A 20,003-nucleotide genomic window follows, 5' to 3' on the forward strand; every position below is an offset into this window, starting at 1 on the left:
AGAGAAATATTCAACTAATTCGGAATATTTTTAATTGATTTTGATGAATTCAACAAGATAGATAGAAGACAAGCTTAATAATGAATTATATTTTTTGAATGTGAATGATATTATAGTGGCCTCTCTAGTCGTTTCCTTCTCTACATTAAAACTTTATCCGGCCTGTCTGCATTTGTTTGGTTATGTCACGATAAACTTAAAAAAGAACGAGAAGTTAAGTCTCTAAGTTTGGAAGTGAAGTCTCTTAAATATATTTATTTGTTAGAAATTTGGAATTATTACAAATCAAATTTATTATAAATATGCTTCGTCGAATTTTCTCAAATAATCTTCTCTCACATGTAAGTTGTACATTTTAAAAATATTTTACACTTGAAACTCTATGACTTTCTGGGTTATATAACATGAATTCACAAACAAATTTGTTGTTTTATGCAAAGGATCCATTACTGTATTATTCTTATTAAATCATGGTCTCCTAATTATTATGCAACTAAAATACTGCGTACCATATAATAATTTTGACTTTATTAAGATAATAGAATAACAAATGTAAAATGACTTTATTGAGATAAAAAATGTATTAGTTACCGTACATATTATGTAAACTTTACTTAAAAATTTTTTTTTGTAATAACTATAGATTCTGAACGGACGCATCTGGTATTTTTGAAGAATCTTATCAAGCTATTATTTATAGACATAAGATTCATATCATCATATAATTTCAAATGTTCATTATGTACGGTAGCCTATGAAAATAGCTTTATCAATATAAGCTTAGCTCTTTAAGTATATGAATCTGAATTAATTTGCAAGTATAAAATTCATTTATTCTTTTCAATTATGCATATTTTTAAAGTCTAAAATGCATCTAATAAGCTTGGTAAAATTTGGTCCCACTTTGGCCTGAATACACAAAAGTAACTTAGCCTAAAGATTTTTTTTGGTTGTAGGCTGTGTCGATTACCGGCCCACTTAAGTTACTGGGAGTCAAGTGGTTTTCCGGTTAGGTAGCCCAGTGAACGACACTAACCAATTTTTGTTTTCTAAATAACACTTAAGTTCTTGATAAGTTAGTTTACGATGAAATTGTTGTTTTTTATTAATGAAACGCTTGGAAACAATAAAATTTCAGAATCTGTTATAACAGACTTTGCTTGGCAATTAGTCTGTATAGGTTTACATACCAGCGGCAACAAATTTGACTATACCCACACATGAGCACCGGCCCCCACATGCCTCACTCGTTGAAAAAGTTATTATAAATTCTGCTGTAATTCATGTGTTGTTTCCTGCTAAAGCTTTCAATCACTTGGCTTCAGCCATAATTGGCTGAATCAATTGAAAAACCTCTTCAATATTCCCGAATGTACTCCGATAAATAATAATTTCAAAATACGACACTTGATACTTGTAGTTATCCCACTGGAAACGCTGCTGCGTCGTGGTCGTCACTCTGTAGATACTCTTCTACCGAGTAGTATGGATTGGCTAACAGATAGCTCTTGAATCTGTCCTCTCTCTCTATGCTTCTAATGTTAGCCGGAACCTTGTTATATATTTTTGAGCTGAGGAATTTAGGCCCATTCCTGGCTAGGGTTGATGTTACATGCTCCACTTGGATCATCTGTGTTTGGCGAGTGCTATGCTAATAAATTTCCTCATTCCTCACAAACAATTCAGGCTTCCTCTTCACCATCATGGCCGATTCCAGAATGAACATTGCTGGCAAAGTCAATATATTTTATTGTTGGAATAGCGGTTTACAATGTGCTAGGTATGGTGCTTTACAAATTGTTCGTACAATACGCTTTTGTAATATAAAAACTCTTTTGGCCTGTGTGCTTCCACCCCTCATCCGTAGTAAGCCTTCATTTTTTGACAGACAATAGATATTTATTTCGAGAAAAATGCTTTTTACAAAGTAATAATCTTATGTAGGCTACTCATTTTCAATATAAAACAACAACAAAGAATAAAAACAACCTCATGAATACACTAAGCCAAATAAATATGTAGAAAATGTTCTGCATGGGCCAAAAATGCCTGTGCGCAAACCAGAGTTGGATATTATAAGTTTGATAGAGAGAAAGGAAAAACCAATTTTGATGCATTCAGAATCTTATTTAATGAAATAAATATTACATACAGTGGATTATTGGATAGCTCAAAAAATTAAATAAAAGGTTAATTAGTGTAATGGTGCATACAGATTTCAAGAACAGTAGACAGGTTGTCACCACCAGCAAATTTATCGATCTAGGTAGGTATTATAATTTGTTGTGATGATGTTTTCTGCATTGTCCACTGCATTAAGATGCCATTGTCTACAATAGGCAAGAGTCTACGAATCCTATAGCAAATTGAAGTTAATTTCACTGATACATTTTCAATGCGCGATGCCATCAAAGGTTGCTATTTATTGTGATTCCTAGATTTTTTTGTGGATTTACCTACTAGAATACTACCGCCGTCCAGTTTAAGCAGTGGTGAGTGGTCAGGTTTGTTTCGATTGTAGAACTGAATTATATTTGTTTTGCCTATTTAGTAATAATTGTTTACTTGCGCACCATTCCTGCATTTGTTCAACCCTCTTTGCGTTCTATTTCTAAGCTGCTCATCAGTTTGATCCTAGATCAGGTGGCTTACATCATCAGCAAACATCCATATTTTTCCATCTGTAATATTAATTCAGGTAGGTCATTTACATAGAGAAGAAATAGCAATGGTCCCAAATTCGAACCTTGAGGACTCCTGCACTTGAAACATCCAAGGGTTTAGAAATATATTGTTTAGTCAAGCCATCCATACTAGTGTGCCTCACACAAACCGCCTGTTTTCTGTTCGATAGATAAGTTGTAATCCACTTTAATGCCATACCCTCTACGCCCAGAGCCTGCAGTTTTTTTAACAACTTCTTATGAGGGATAAGATCAAAGGCCTTTGTCATGTCGTAAAATACGCACAATGATTCTCCCTCAGTATTTAAATTCTCGTAAATGTTGATCAACAGTTCAAAGACTGCTTCTGATGTTAACCGGCCTTTTCTAAATCCAAACTGTTGAGAATTAAATATAATATTATTGTTTTTCGCAATAAGGATAGAAAGTATTTTTAAAAATATAATTTCAAAAATCTTTGAAAATACAATTTGCACTGCAACAGGTCTGTAGTTTCTAACATTCTTTGTTTCACTATTTTTTGGAATAATTGGTACAACCTTTGATATCTTTACTTGTCCTGGAAATACACCAGTCTCAAAGGATTTATTTAAAATCATAGTTACAGGCTTTTCGATTATTTATGATAGCAGTGTTTAAGCAGACTACAAGGTATCTCATCCATTCCAGCACCCGTCCTCGTACCAACCTCGTCAATAATCTCTCTCACTTCCCTCTCAGTAGCAGGCCACAGAATCATCCTTTCCCCACCACCACAACAGATCCCATCCTCCTCATCGTCATCCACTCTCAGTCTCTTAATCTCTTCTATGAAAAATATATTAAATATGTCCGCTATTTTACTGAGGTTCGTGATAAGCTCGTCATTTATAGTCAGCTGTACGTACAATACTATTCTTAAAGTCATCATCACAAGTCAAGTCTCGAACTATTTGACATGCTTCCTCATGAATGTTTTTTGAATGCTTTATGAATGAATAGTTAATTCTTGATTTGAAATACTCCTTTTTTGCTAGTTTAAGCAGATTATCATGCTTTATTTTAGCTCTTACTGTACTCCATCTTGAGTAAATTTTGGTTTATTTCATTTCTGCTCTGCCAATACAATACTTTCAAGTTTTTTTTGTTATTACATTTTTTTTGTCAGCATTTTCTCCTTGGCTGAGTGCCGTCAGGAGGTGTTGGCAAGCTATTTATATATGAATTTTAACATTATTTATATATTTTTTTAAATAGACAATATATACAAAAAATAAAAATGGTAAATACTATTTTACAGAGGAAGAGAGGGTAATAGTACATCTTGTGTGTATGGATTAAAAATTGAATTCTTGAATCAAGAAATATCTGTACACCCAAGCATCTCTGCAGTATTGTCCTATCAGCATCCAGTTGTCACCATTTAGGTACGTCTTCAGCTCCTCTACAAGCAAAGTCTTTCCGAAGTATCGCTCTCTGAACTCTGCAAGCACCGGGCACCTGGTTATGAAGTGGACTACATCCTCTTCCTCCTTCATGTTGCTTAGAGAACAGATCCTTACATACTGCCTGTGGGAATATTTGTTGAGACGAATGAGCTCGGTCCTTGACTTCATGAACCACTTAATCAAGTTATCTTTTGAGTCTTTTATTTCGCTTGTAGTCCATTTTATCTGCGACTTGTCTTTAATGTTAAATGTAGATTTTGGAAAGCAATTGTTGAACACTTATAAAAAAAGTTGTATAAACCCCTTCAAAGAGATCTTCGACATTCATGCAATCATCATCCACAGGCCAGACACGACACGATTTGTGCTAAACTGATGTTTTTGAATTTCAGGGATTCAAACTTGCAACCTGCACAAATGTTCCAATTGCTCTTCCTAGAACTATCAAGCTGGCTGGGATCTCAGGGTCTCGTTTTTTCCATGGTAAGTTTGTCATACAGATATGATAAGTGTTGGATTTTCAGTTGTATTCTAATTTTATAGCTATACTGAATAAGCTCCAAAATTACTTCCCAGTGATTTCAAAATTCAGTTTTATTGATGTTGATATCATATTTTGATTTCTTGAAAACTGCTTTAGTAGGCCTAATATTGTTGAAATAAAAGTATTATAGCTCTGGAAGAACCATAAAAAATAACGACCTATTGATATTCTTAAATAAATTTTACATCTCATTGTTATGCTCTCACTTTAGTGAGAACATTAAGCATTTGCTAATTGATATTTTTGCACTGGAATGTTTATTATACATTAAGAAAAACTTAGCCTGTTTTGTTTTGAATAGCTCTGTTCATAGCCATCATGCAAGAAATGCTTCTTCACTAAGACTGAATCAGTGTAATTATTCGTACACATTGAACTGTTTCATTGAGTTTGGTACAAGTTTTAATAATTATTTGCCTAATAGTCTTAAGATTGACGATTTTGAATGTTTTAAAAGTAATATCAAAACTTATCTTGTTGAAAAAATGTCCTTATAACAGGAATTAATTATTGATGAATATGTTATGTAACATTATACATTTACTATATTATATTTGGTGTTTGTATTGTTCTCATTGTTAATATTGAATTGTATAATACTTTCGACTTTGTTATACATTGTATCAATGTTTTTAACAATAAAATAAATTTGAATTTGATGCTACTTAATACAAAATCACCCACATTCCATTTAGGTTTTTCGTGTTCTCAGAATGTAACTATTTTTATAAATTGTAAGAATTTCCAGTTCGTGTAAAGATTGCTGCTCTTTGATGATACAACCCATTCATAGTTAATGAAATATTTATTTTATTCTAATTTGATATTCACATTGTAGATGGTCCGAAAGTGCAAAAGCCTGCTCCTGATTTCCAAGGAACTGCAGTTGTGAATAGCGACTTCAAAGAAATACAATTATCAGACTTTAAGGGAAAATATTTAGTTCTATTTTTCTATCCACTTGACTTGTGAGTATGAAATAATATATTTTCCCTAACTTCAATTTATATTGAAAAACATTGAATCAGGATTAAAATTAAGACTTCTAAGGATTGTTTTCAAAACAAATAATTTAATATAAGTTATATATTTAATAACTCATATATTTAATATAAGTAGGTATTGAAAGTAGAATATACTTATAAGTCAAATTCCATGCTTATCAGAATAGGGCTAATTCAATGAGATAAAAATCATTGGAAACCATCTGTCCATTCTCTCGTAAAAAGTGCTTGACATTTCTGTTTTTATTCATATAGATTAGCATTTAATCATGTAGAAGTAATATTGAACAAAAGGTAGCCAAACTACTATTACTCAAATTATTTGCTTCTCTTTCAATTCATGAAAGTATCAGAAACCTTGGTCATGCATCATATTTTACCAAATCACCATTTCTTCACTTTTAAAAATTCAAGAAAAATTTGAATGTCGAATATTACTATTACTTAGTAAATATGAGTGTTTCAAACAATAAATACGGTAACCAACTATGGAATCTTGACTTTACTAGATTGAATCCTTCAAGCGTCAAATTACTTCAGAATTAGTGCAAACATAGTGGAGTTGCGAAAATAGCTTCTAGCTTGAGAGTATTCCATTTAATCCATGTCACGGTCTATAAAAAGACCTTTCTATAGACCTTGACGAATTCAATTAAGGCAGTGCAACAGGCTAAAAAAACTTACTACTGATGATATTTTCAAAGTTTTTCGATTTGTATAGGCTATCAAGTTATCAAAATAAGAAAATTTCCTGTGGAAATTTTTTTTCGAATATTAATATTTGAGATATGAGCGCCTAAAGTTTATATTTTCGCGACAGATCATAACAAATTCGTTAAGAGATGAATTCATAAAATTTTTAGGATAAATTCTTCATGGGTCTGTTGATTAAATAAGAAGAACATTTTCTCAAAATATAACCAGTCATTTTTTGAAAATGGAATAACTTTCTCAAAAATTCATATTTTCAGGAAATCATCTTTTATTCAATCAACAATACTATAATGAATATATCCTCAGAATTTCATGAATTTATCTCTTACCGAATTTGAAATGATCCCGCCAAACATTTAAACTTCAGGCGCTCATAGCCTATGTATAGGCGTATATAGTAGCCTATACAAATCGAAAAACCTTGAAAAAAGGTTTTCTTAGCCTGTTGCACAGCTTTAAATAGTGGCGCAGTCTGGTGGTGAACAGTAGAACACTATGTGCGCTACCATTTGAATACATTCAACACTCTCATGCTTGAAGCCACCTTTGCCGCTCCATCATGTGCATCATCGCGCCCTATGTAGCTAATGTATTAACTGGTCTTCTCGTATCTTTGGCCAACTCTCGAAAGATGGGCGTCAAGTGCATTTTGAGGTTTTAAATAATAGAGTTGAGTTATTCAGTGATATAATACCATTAATGTGTATTACTTTAAAAAGTTAGTTATTCCAGTTTGCTTGTTATTAACACTTCTGAATGTTATACCTCACAAAGATGTCTTCACGTTTTTATTTCAAGTTTATTGTTGATTAACATTCTATATAACTTTTTAAAATTCAACATACGAAGAAAACCTGCTCGCTAAGCTTTGTTTTGCCGTGAACTATATGTAAACTCTCGCAATAGAATGTTACAGAGACAATCAGTTTTTCTGCAAAAGTCTTTGAATAATGATATCGATAGTCTTTTAATGAGTACTGTAGTATTCTTGATTTCTCTATGTCACATTATGAACCAAAATCAAACACACTAGCAGCTACGGCAGATGTTATATATCCAGTCACTTCTAGATAATCATTTCACGATAAAACTGAGCTCACAGAATAATATTATTATTGTAATTTATATTATTGTTACTATAGGCTGATTTAAGGTTTTGAAATTGCTATCAATCCAGTTTCCATGCTCATAATAATGTATTGTTATTTCTCTTACCACTTGGCAATTATTTTACAGTACATTTGTGTGTCCAACTGAAATAATTGCATTCAGTGATCGAATTGATGAATTCAAGCAATTGAACGCAGAGGTGATTGGGGTCTCCTGTGATTCGCACTTCAGCCATTTGGCCTGGATCAATACTCCCAGAAAGGTATGTAACCATTCACTTGGAAATAATGTTACTGTTCAATATCAATGATAATCAAATCCTTATTTAATGTTGTTTCATCCACATATACATTAATAAGTTGAAAATCAGGTGACATATTATCATAGGGTACTGATAATGTAACTTACTAAATTTAATATATTTATATTTTGTATCATTGTATATATTTGACTCTTGTATTGTATCTGAAAACCTCAGATATTGCTACAATAAAGATTCTATTCTATTCTACATTCCTGTCAAGGTAGGCTTTGAAATTTGAAAACATGTTGCCTTAATTTATTAAAAATATGGTCATGTTAAATTACACTTATCATAATTATTACATAACTATACAATTATGCATTATTTCAAGGAAATCCATAATATTAATCATTATTGTATTGGAAATGGGATCCTGAAATCTTGATTGTTTTGATATATCGAGTGCAGTGCAGTGTAGATTCCCACTTACAGGAGACTGGCATTTTCTACTCAATAATTATTTTATTCGTTAGTACTATTTTTTATTTATTCAACCTATTTATTTATTCATCTACCCCTTTATTCGATCACTTTCTTAGTATATTTATTTCTTCACTTACTTATTATTCAATCAATAAGATCAAACGCTATAGGATATTGTCCAAGGAGTGGCCGTAGTCGAGTGGATCAGATGCTGGCTTTGTGATTCAGAGGCCCGGGTTCAAATCCCGGCCCGGGCAAGATATTTATCTCGGGCCACTCCCGTGTTTCGGATGGACACGTTAAGCCGTCGGTCCCGGCTGCCTAAAAAGCAGTCGTTAGGTCATGTCAGAGGCCCTGAAATTGATCAGTTGCGACCTGAAAACTCTGACACCAGACCTGAGCCAGCCAGGTCACTCGATATTATTAATATTATTATTATTATTATTGTCCATCTGTATTCCTTTCCTATGACACAATAAAAAAAACTTTACTAACATCTTGCCTGTTGAATAGATTTACATAAATTAGATAGAAGTAGAAGTATTTAGGTTAAGAAACTTGCTAGATTGCAACCTAACTAACGCACAGACACATCAGTGTCTATGCTCACTTATTCCAAATATTTTCATATTATCATTGTGAATCTGAATACATATTATGTTTAGAATCTAGCAATAGATAATTAAAAAAAAGTAATTTATTTTATGGAATAAAGCTTGATTTGACTTTGACTTGACTTCAATCTTCTTCTTAGGATTGTTGAAATAAGTATATTATAATTCATTCCGATTTTACTATTATGTTTGTTCACTAAGAGATTATTTCTTGTGGACTTTCAGATCTCTATAAACAATAATCATATTTCCAGTCATGAAATTTGTAGTAGGTAATGTATCTTGCATTAATAACCTTCTATTTCAAACACTACAAACTATACCCCAAACCTCTTTATTAAATAAATAAATTAATTTTATTAACTCGAGAATTTGGTTCAAACATAGAGTATTGTCAATAAAAAGAATAAAAAATAATAATAATAATTACACATTGTTAGACATAGAACAATATCAATCAATTAATTATTTTCAGTTACAGTCCTAAGTTATTGTTTACTTAATTTCAGTTCAGTCTTACAGTTTTAGAAACATCACATTTTAATTAAATCTCTAGTCAAGATCAACAGTTGGGTGTCACAAAACAAAGTCAACTGCTAAAATTAATAATATTGTAAACAGACAATACAGACAGAAAACAAAACACAGCAAACAAGAAACACACATTCACAAAACATCCATATCACAGTTCAAATCAAGAATCACAGCCTACATGTCAAACTCAGTTTCATTCAAGAACTCAGTAATAAAGTAGAAAGGTTTCTTCTCAAACCACCTTTGAAGTCAACACTTATATTCATTGAAAGGAGCTATTCTTACATGGAGAGGTAAACTATTATATAATTTTATACCACCCACAAGCCAGTGGTCTTGTGTCTTTTTCAGTCTACACCGAGGGACATTAATAATATGACTAGATCTTACATTAAAGCTGTGCAAAGAACCACGTTCATCATTGTTTGATAATTATGGTTTTCTTAAAATGTATTAGAACAGTTAATATGTACAGGCTGTAAACAGTCAATAATTTAAATTGGATATAGAGAGGTCGACAAGATTCTCTGGGACTTTTTCCTAACATAGCTCTAAGAGCTCGCTTTTGACACAAAAGTATAATTTTTTACTGAGGGAGCATGACCCCATAGTTTAAGGCCATATTCTATATGGCATTGAAACAGAGCCAAGAACACAGTTCTCAATTTATCCACAGGAATTGTGTCTCTAAGTTTCCGGAGAGCATAAGTGACTCTAGACAGTTTAGTACAAACACCGTCCACATGGGATTTCCAGTCCAGTCGCGCGTCAAGATGGATCCCAAGAAGTTTAACAGATGATACAGGATTTGTAAGTCCACCCCTTAGACCACAGACAATACGTTGAGTCTTATTTTCATTGCGAGGAGCAGTCCATTTTCAGAAAACCAGGCTGCTGTTTGTTGGAAGGACTCATTTTCAATCTGCTTTAACATCTGTAGATCAGCATGACTCGAGACTAGCATAGTGGCATCAGCGTAGAGTACTGTTCCGCATGGGACACTTGATGACAGGTCATTAATCAAACAGAGGAAGAGAAAAGGCCCCAAGACAGATCCCTGCGGAACGCCGAACTCAACTGCCCTTGTATAAGATGTTGTGTTGCTGCAGCATACGAACTGTTGTCTACCACTTAGATATGATTCAAGTAGCCTCAGTGATTCATCCCGAATACCATATCTCCTCAATTTGGACGGTAAAATATGATGTGATACGCAGTCAAAAGCCTTTGTTAGGTCGCACAGAGTCAGTTGAGTAAATTCACTACTTTCAAATGATGACAAAATACACTTGACAATTTCCTCAACAGCCATTTCCCTCGTCGAAAACCAAACTGACTTTCTGATAACAGGTTATTTGTTTCAAAATAATCAGCCAGTTGCAGACACAATAGATACTCAAATATTTTGAAATAATTGGGACTATGCTAATAGGTCTGTAGTTCTCAAAACCATGGATCTGTCACCCTTCTTGTGAACTGGAATCACTTTTGATATTTTAAGACAGGGTAGTGACCCTCCTTCATAAATTGATTAAATAATATAGTAAGAGGTGAAACAATAAAACAAATTATTTTCTTCAAAATTAAATTTGAAAACCCATAAATGTCTACACTTTTTGAGTTGAAAAAGTACTCACAGCCCTTAAAACATCATTCTCACTTACTTCACACCATCTGAAATAACTCAACTTGTATATTATTGTCTGGAACATCAGTAATCTGTGGAATTGCTGCTTCCAGTATATTTCCAGTAATTGCTGCTATAGAGTCTAAGAAAAAGTCATTTAGAACGTTAAGGTTTAACTCTATTTTATTACAGTTGTAGGCTTTTGTTTCCTGTCTAACTAGTTTCCATACAGTCCGACATTTATTAGAAGAATTTGTTATAAGTTCACCATATGAAGATTTTTTAGCCTCAATTATTTTCTTCTTGTACAGCTTATTCAAAGAAACTCAAGCTTGTCTAGCCTGTGGAGAACCAGTAACTTTGAAGATGCTGAAGAGGAAAAGAATACATTCTTTAATGGCTCCAAGTTCAGCAGTGAACCATACACTCTTTCTAGCCAATGTATTCTGTTTCTTCCTGAGAGGACAACAACATTCAAATTTATTCTTAATGTGTTGAATGAATGGATGAACTGCCACAGATGATACAGATCCCATTACAGCTACCCAATCAGTTTGAAGAAGTTCATTGTAGAATAAATTCAAGTTTGTTTGACTATATTTTCTTGTAGTAATAGTTTTATCTTCACATACCTTCTCGCTCCTAGGTAGATTGATTTCCTACATTCTTGTCAATCTCCCTGTTAGCCTACTTGTATATACATACTCTGAGCTATTGTTATTCTTGATATTGTGTTATGTATCTTATTATGTACACTGTATTTTTTTAATTTTTGACGAGCTTATACATTGTAAAAAATGTCAGGCAGAATAAATTATTTGAATTTGAATTTGAAAATTTGAATTCCATTACAATAGAAAGATGATCAGCAATGCAAAGATCCTTTACCTCAACATTGTAGTGAGTCTGGTGAAGGCTGGTAAAAATGTAGTCAAGACATGAAGTTCCTCTAGTAGGAGAAAGACCTGACGGAAACAGATTATAAGACCTTAATAATGTCAAAATATATTGGGATTTTGAGTCATTCACGCGTAGATCAACATTGATATCAGTAGCAATATTATGATATCAGTAGCGATTGGTATTATTTCTGCTCAAGTGATCAAGAATATTTTCAAAGCGTTCAACAAAGTTTTTGAAATCACCATTGGGGATCTATACACTGATACCAGGATAAAGTTCAGATCACATAATAATATAGCACATGCCTCGCAATTCTTTTCAGAGTAAAATTGATCAACCTGAATCTCCTTAAACTTGACATTTTTCTTCAACATCATACAGGATCCACCATTTTTGAAAACAGAACGACTAAAAAAGGCACCAATCATGTAATCTTCAGGAACATGTAAAACTATCTCATCTGCATGCAGCCAATGTTCACACATACACAAGAAGTCAGGTTTTTCCACATGACACACAAACTCAAGTTCTGTATTTTCATTAAGTAGACTCTGCATATTCATGTGAATCAATTTCTCAATGTTGTCAGTATCTTTAGTTCTCACCTTCGATTTGAAATCTATGTCAAACTCCTCTCCGTCAGAGTAGGCCTTAAAAAATTACCGTTCAATTCAGATCCAGGCCTACTGAACCCTACTGAAATCGCTCAAATTACTGAACCCTAAGCAATATTCAGTACCTTCCAGCTCTATTTCGGTAGAAATGTCTGCTCGACTTTATTAGTTTTTATAAGATTTCATTCACCTGTATATTTTCAAATCATTTACATCTCTACCAATTCTTTAGAGTCATCGATTTGGTTCTAGCGTGTGTATTGTGTACATAAATATGCTTAAAAGTTCAATATTGGTTTCAATAAGTAGGAAAACTCTGTGGAATTTTGAAGCATTTGCTTATTATTTTTAGGACATACTAATACCTGATATTTATGAGTTACATAATAACTATGATACTGCTATTAAGTTCCAAACTGTAGGGAAATTTTATCAATGAATCTTTCTTCTTCGCTTAATTCATTTTGAATTGTTAAAATATGCTATAAAATAATAAATTAACTATGAGACATTTAATTAATTCGATTAGTTTGGTTGACCACCTTATATTTCTTCAGTTATATACCTTTACAATCTTCTTCTTCTTCTGGTTCCTTCTCCTATCGGAGGTTGGAAATCATCACGGCAATTTTCACCTTTACAATGCCAACGTATAAATACAGTATAAATATCAACGTAAATAATGGTAGTAAATAAGGTAATAGAATGGCTTTAGTGAGTGTACCGTCAGTGTGTGTGCAATTCTTTGAACTACATTTTATTTTAATAGATTGTTTTTTTGGAATTCCAAGTTTTTTTACTGCTCAATTCTGTTTGTTGTAATCAGTAATTTATTCTTTTATTTCAGGATGGTGGTCTTGGTGGTTTGAAATATCCACTTCTTGCTGACTTCAGCAAAGAAATATCAAAGAATTACGGAGTATTAATCGATGGCGATGGTATACCTTTGAGAGGACTTTTCATCATCGATCCAGAGGTATTCAACTAAATATTCTCAATCTATTCTGTAACAAAATATTTGTGATGATACACGACACTCATTTTGAAATCAAATCCTTGTAACTTGATCTCGATTTTTAAAAAAATGTGTCAAAAACACTGAAGCTTGAATGGAAATTCAGTTGTGGCTACCACCTAGCACTGAATGAATACTTGATTGGCTTGCTTTTTATTCTCTAATCGTGAATTTAGTGCTATCAATATCTATACAGAAAATTATACAGGGTTGGGTAATGAAGTATGGATAGTTTAAAATAGCTGTTATAAACTCATTTTTGACTAAACTCAACATTTTTCTTCTAGTGTGTACAGTACATTGAATGTTGTCATTTTGATAATTAGAGAGGAAAAATTTTAATTGTATTTATTATGTAGGAAGAAAATCATCTGTAAAATGGTGTTCGTTTTGTTCAAATCAAAGACCTTAAAGATGCATAGACTCACATGCAGCGCTAGTATCGTACTTGGAATTGAAATCGGCCATTGAGGGGGCAACCCATAAGATTATTACATACCAATACCTTTGTAATCTATAGTATTACAAATATTTAGATATAATATCTCGTGCTAAAATACCCCATTGGCGGCCTTCAATTTTTGGATAGTTGCTTTTTTGACTTAATGCATACGCAGCAGAACGCGGATCTTCACAAACTAAAACGTACCTTTACGTTTTTTGAGAAAACTTCACTGTCAATTTAAATTGCTTTCTTAAAATGCTGCGTGCTTTTTTCCCTTTATTGGGCAGATGGCATATAAATCTCAGTACTGTATAGTTCCAACATGCTATACATCGAGAGAAGCTCGATGGAGCGTGGAGTAGTGGAGTGGCTTCTTCAATTATTATCGGAGCTGTGCCCATGTGACTATATTCCATAGGGTACCAAAAAGCACAGTCATGTAAACATCAACAAACACATACATTCGAAGCCCGGAGTGATATAATAACACAAGAAATTCGAGTGATACCAAGAGCAACGCTTTAGAGGAGTATGACAATTTTTCACGACTTCTACAGAATGTATGGCCAAAACCGACGTCATTCTACAAAAATGTTATTTTTTGTAGGTAATACAAACCGTACAATTACAACTTAGTTCTCTAATTACTCTCTAATTATAGTGTATTGAAGGTGCACACGTGAAAATAAGTTGCCCAACGTTTCACAGTATATTTATACAACGATATTTTAATAATAGATTGTCATTACATATTTCATCTTCTTTACTCCATTAAATCCTCCATTCTTCACTTGAATGATGCATTCTCTCTTTTCAATGAGCATTGTGTATCATCCTTTTCTATGTTATCTATACGTGATTCAATTCTATCAATATTGAAAAAGTTGAAGTCAAGATTGACAAAAAATTATGTGCATTGTTGGATTCCTTTATTTGAAATTAATTTCTTCGTGCTTCATTTTGTAACTTAAGATTTCATGAATCGCGTACGCGTTCGATTGAAAATCTTCAATCGATTTATTGTTCATCTTCATGATTGAAAATCATGAAGATGAACAATAAATAATATAATTTTATCCTGTAAATTCAAATTTAATCCGCATCGTACTTATCTGAGTTTTCTTTTTCCGCAGAGTAAAATTAGACAAATCACAGTGAACGATCTACCGGTTGGAAGGAGTGTCGATGAAGTTCTGAGACTCATCAAGGCTTTCCAGTTTGTTGAGAAGCATGGTGAAGGTTAGTAATGCCTCCTGTGCAATCTAAATTTCTGTCAGACTTATTTTACCAATTACGTGATGGTTTGCATTTCACGTTGTAATTAGGTCTATGTCACGCTGGGCCACAATGGTGGCTCAATATTAACAACAAACCCCTTGTACAGTCACTTGAATTGCCACCGAAGTTAGAGTCCCATATTATAGTGGAAGTGAAATACAGTTGTAGTGAAGTGTTAAGTGGTTGACTGATGTTTTTTGTTGATGTGACTGAGCTGCCGTCAGTCGTTGCGACTATAGTGAGGTGCACGTTATAAGGACCGTGGGGAAAAATAGGAGAACAGCGTTGCCTTGCCACTGCCTTCTATAGAATATATACGCTAATACCGGCATATCTGATGAAATATTAACGGTTTATTCCTATTGACAATTATCAATTATATTTTATTCGTCAAGATAGTATAATTTTTATTATTTTACAGTGAATTTTCACTATATTGAGATTAAATATTTTGTATTATATTTCTACATTGTTGAAGAACGATCTGGCAACATTGATTGATTTGATTGATTAATTGCCTTTATTAAGGGTGGAGTTAGGACTCCAGGTCCTCTGCCATACAACCCTTTTCATTTCATAAAAATGAATACTATGATAACAAAATCAAGAATATAATAAATTAGAAAAATAAACTTCAGAAAATCTAAACTTCAAAACAAAATCAAGAATATAATAAATTAGAAAAATAAACTTCAGAAAATCTAAACTTCAAATTGATAACTAATACAAAATAAATTTTTACAAAAATGAATTTTGAATAGAAATTCAAAACTATGCCTAGGAAAAAAGTCGATGATAATGCAATTTAGAGCTAAAACTCAACTAATATGTATAACAGTTGAATACAAAATAAAATGTGAAATAGATAAATTCAAGACTAAAAATACAAAAAAAGATTAAAATCAAATTACAAAATGTAACTTAATTATCATTCACTCACACATGTACACAGTTGAAAACAATAATTAGACTTCCCAAGAACTAGAATATTAATCTGTATTCTACATCCTATTACGTCTACAAAGGAATAGAGAGATGCCAAATGAAGAAATGTAATAGAATAGATACTCAGAAAGTACAAACTGACATTGAAAAGCTCGACCCGACTCACACCTAATCCTCGCCACCCGCCACCCGCACTCAGCCAATCCAACACCGCCACGCCAAACAGAGCTCGACTGTCAAAACACCTAATTGTTGGAGGTAAGCGATTCCAAATTCGGCAAGCTGTCACGGGGAATGATTTGTTATGCATGGTTGTCCTATGATTGGGGATAGTTGTGCGCATATACATGAATGATCATTAATAATCTACATATTTCTTGCGCCTTGTCTCGTATCCCTCACACTTCGATCACCAATTGCAGAGGTAGAAAAGAATAGCGGTATCTGCTTTGTTGAATGATGGACAAGGATAGCAACACCAATGTTAATAAAATACTGCCATTATAACGTGGACCTCACTGTGGTAAAAATAGCAATAATTCAAAAGTAGAAACAAGAATATTGACGTAAAATAGAATATATATGAAACGTAACCGTAAACGAATAAAAACCATTATTTATTATGGCTATTCATAAACCATTCTTAGGAAAAGTTCCTGTTTCCACCTAAAAATTAGTATTTTTATTAAAATTATTTTGACCATTCGTTGCGGCCGATTGCAACTCAGTGCGTCAATCCGAAAATCCACCTTAGCGATAATAATGATGATGATACTGGAAACAGAGTGCGTCATGTATTATAGGAAACAATGCGATGACACCAACACACATAGCGTCATGCTCCACGTCACTCCATCACACGAGATGGGGGTAACAACTTTTGATATGTTTACATCCCAATCAAAATAAAGCTGCATAGTCTAAAATCGGGTTCCATAATGTTTTCCTTTATATATTTTTCGAGCATTCGTTGTCAGTACTTCTCTTCCACTACCTATAATTGAATTGAGTGAATTGGCTGGTTATAGTATGGGTTGCGTGTGTGCTGCTTAATCTTTGTTATCAGTGATGAGTTAGGAGTAAATTTGGGAAACTATAATTCAAAATTCTATTGGGAGTACTAATACGGATAAAGGGCTTGGAATTGAGTAGATAGAATCTTTATTATTCATATACACGAATTCGTGACCATTGATAATCTAAATATTTATTTCGCAATCTACATTATGAAGTTGTAGTTACGTTTTTATCTGCTACTCAATCTGGAGATCTGGACATTGAAGAGTTTGTAAATAATTTTTTGGGTGTGCTCACATTGAATGCTTATATATGTGCAAGTACACGTCAGATCATGCGTGAGCCGAAAAACAAAATCTGGACAATGACATTGAAAAACATGAGTCGAAAAAAACAGGAAAGTGCCATTGAAACATGTTGTGACTTGTCTGTGAGTAGCTGCTCACACTGAATGCAACCAGTACTTGCATGCGTTCAGTATAAGTGTTCCTATTGCCATAGTTTGTCAATAGTTTCACAAACCATCTTGTCATAGTTTGACAAACTATCTTGTTATAAATTGACAAACTATCTTGTCATAAATTGACAAACTATCTTGTTATAGATAAATTGAATAAATAAATTGACCATCCTCGTTTCTGTTTATTTCCAGTTTGTCCAGCCAATTGGAATCCAGAATCTCCAACTATCAAGCCTAATCCGGTAGAATCTCAAGAATATTTCAAGAAAGTCAACAAATGAAACGTTTAAGCAGGATTAGAAAAAAATAAGTTTTCCAATTGTGACCTGTTTCTAAAAGCGGGCTTATTAGTTATAGATCAACCATCGAGTTTGCACACTTAATGCGTTCTATGTACTTCTCCAGGGTAATTCCAAATTACCAAAATAATAAAAACTGCCATTTTAATAAGCTAAGCTCATACCACACACAAATAATATTGTTTCAAGTTACATTATTTTGTTCTCCAATAGAATAAACTATTTTTCTGTTAATCGTTTCTTAATAACTCGAATCTGCTATACCCTTATTGAATAATAACACTTTCTGTAGATAAAATAATCCGACAATCTATAGATGATAAACCTGATGTTCTCAAAAATGATCATATTAACCTTTATTAACTTACTAGATTGTTACTGGAATTACTACTCTCGCCTACTTAATAGCCTATTTGCATGCGGTATCTCTGTAGTGAGATTCACGTTATGAAGTTGGTGGAAATAATTGGACGTCACAGTTGCCAATTCTCTTTTTCGTCAACCTTCTATAGTAGATAGCTATTATTCGAGTCATCCCGGTGTATCTGATATAAGGTAATATTAATTGTTTATTCCTGCTAATAATGATCATATATATTTTATGATTTTATAAGGTACATTTTTATTATTGAGTTTAACTATTCTGTTAGTTCATTATATTTCTTCATAGCAACGATTTGGCAACAGTGCGGGTCTAGAAAAGATAGAGCTATCTGCTTCGTCTAATGAGAGACATGGATAGCAAACCAATGCTATTCAGGTGCTAACTATAATTAGCATAAAAATCACTATAGTGGCTGCAATATTTTTATTCTCAAATGCCATTTACAGTTTGAAAGCTTCATCCAATCCTAACAGTTCTTTTTTCAGCCACTCCCCAAGACTTCTCTGTCGCTCTGTGCCGATATCGGTTTGGTGATCCTACTATTCAAAAATGTAAAACTGAATGAATGTGATATTCATAAGGTTCAATCAAGAAATAATATTGCATAAATATTCTTTGGATAAATCTTTGATTTTCTAAGATCATAAAATAATAGAATTTGCTTGACATTTCGTTTTCCATTATCAAATTTTGATTTGACTGGCAAATTATCTAATTATACTCATGAATAATGAGTGAAATTGTGGCCATTATCGGCATTTCAGCTATAAGCATTATCAAATTGTGATTGATGATCAGCAATAGGGAAGAATAATCGGCTTTTTCAATTAACTGCTGTTGCAGCTATCATGCTGCTGCTGGAATATTGCAATGTTTTATTGGAATAATGATTGGAATGAGCGAGCGGCGACGACTATCATGGCAGAGGGCAGAGCTGCTGTTGCTGCAAATAGATCTGTTGGCAAAGTGGACTCAGTGAATTTTGTGGTTTGATTTACGAGTGAAGTGTTCGCTCACTCGAAAAAATGATTTATTCACCTGCCAATACACAGAATGTGCATTAAGAAATCCATCATTGTCAATTATCCAGAACCGTTATCGAAAAGGCAGCGTGCATTTAGCCACAAAATGTTTCCATTTCAAATTAAACGTTCGATTCTCGTTATCGGATTTGGTATTTACCAGTTGGCTTTATTCTCTCTCATTTGTGGCAGCCAATATCAATATTAATCGATTACTTATCCATTTCACATCTTTCATCGATTTCATGACGTTTGATATTGCTGGCTATCGTAGCTGAAATGATAACGAAGCGCCCAGGGATTTATGAAGTGAATGTTCAACTAATGTAACTCCAACAATGAATAATTGTGATCGATCACTCTCCTACTGTGAGTTCGATATCAGCAAAAGAATCACCGAAATCCACCTCTGTCAACATATGAATTTCTCGTGTTGACAACATTTCCCATTCTTATTTCTTGAGCTAACTTCTCCATATTTATTCTTTTATGACGATTCCTTATTATTGTTATATGGTAGACTATTGTGTTCCCTCATATTCACTCATATCGAATAAATATCTTTGGGTGTTAGTCTCGCTAAACTGGAGAACAGGTGGACGAATTTAAATAATGTTGGTATCATTCTATTCGTT

At 33.1% G+C, this 20,003-nt stretch overlaps 1 protein-coding gene across 1 annotated transcript; it reads left to right on the forward strand.

The window, feature by feature from the left end:
* The first annotated feature begins 138 nt into the window (after positions 1-138).
* Positions 139-18,195, forward strand: LOC111048732 (peroxiredoxin-2). The gene is made up of 7 exons (XM_022334679.2): positions 139-341; positions 4,504-4,594; positions 5,494-5,623; positions 7,610-7,745; positions 13,350-13,478; positions 15,096-15,201; positions 17,855-18,195. Exons 1-7 carry the CDS (start codon positions 303-305, stop codon positions 17,941-17,943), a joined length of 720 nt encoding a protein of 239 aa, XP_022190371.2. The 5' UTR covers positions 139-302; the 3' UTR covers positions 17,944-18,195.
* Positions 18,196-20,003: the final 1,808 nt, after the last annotated feature.

This window comes from Nilaparvata lugens, chromosome 1 (genome assembly GCF_014356525.2).
Source record: "Nilaparvata lugens isolate BPH chromosome 1, ASM1435652v1, whole genome shotgun sequence".
Classification (NCBI taxonomy): domain Eukaryota; kingdom Metazoa; phylum Arthropoda; class Insecta; order Hemiptera; family Delphacidae; genus Nilaparvata; species Nilaparvata lugens.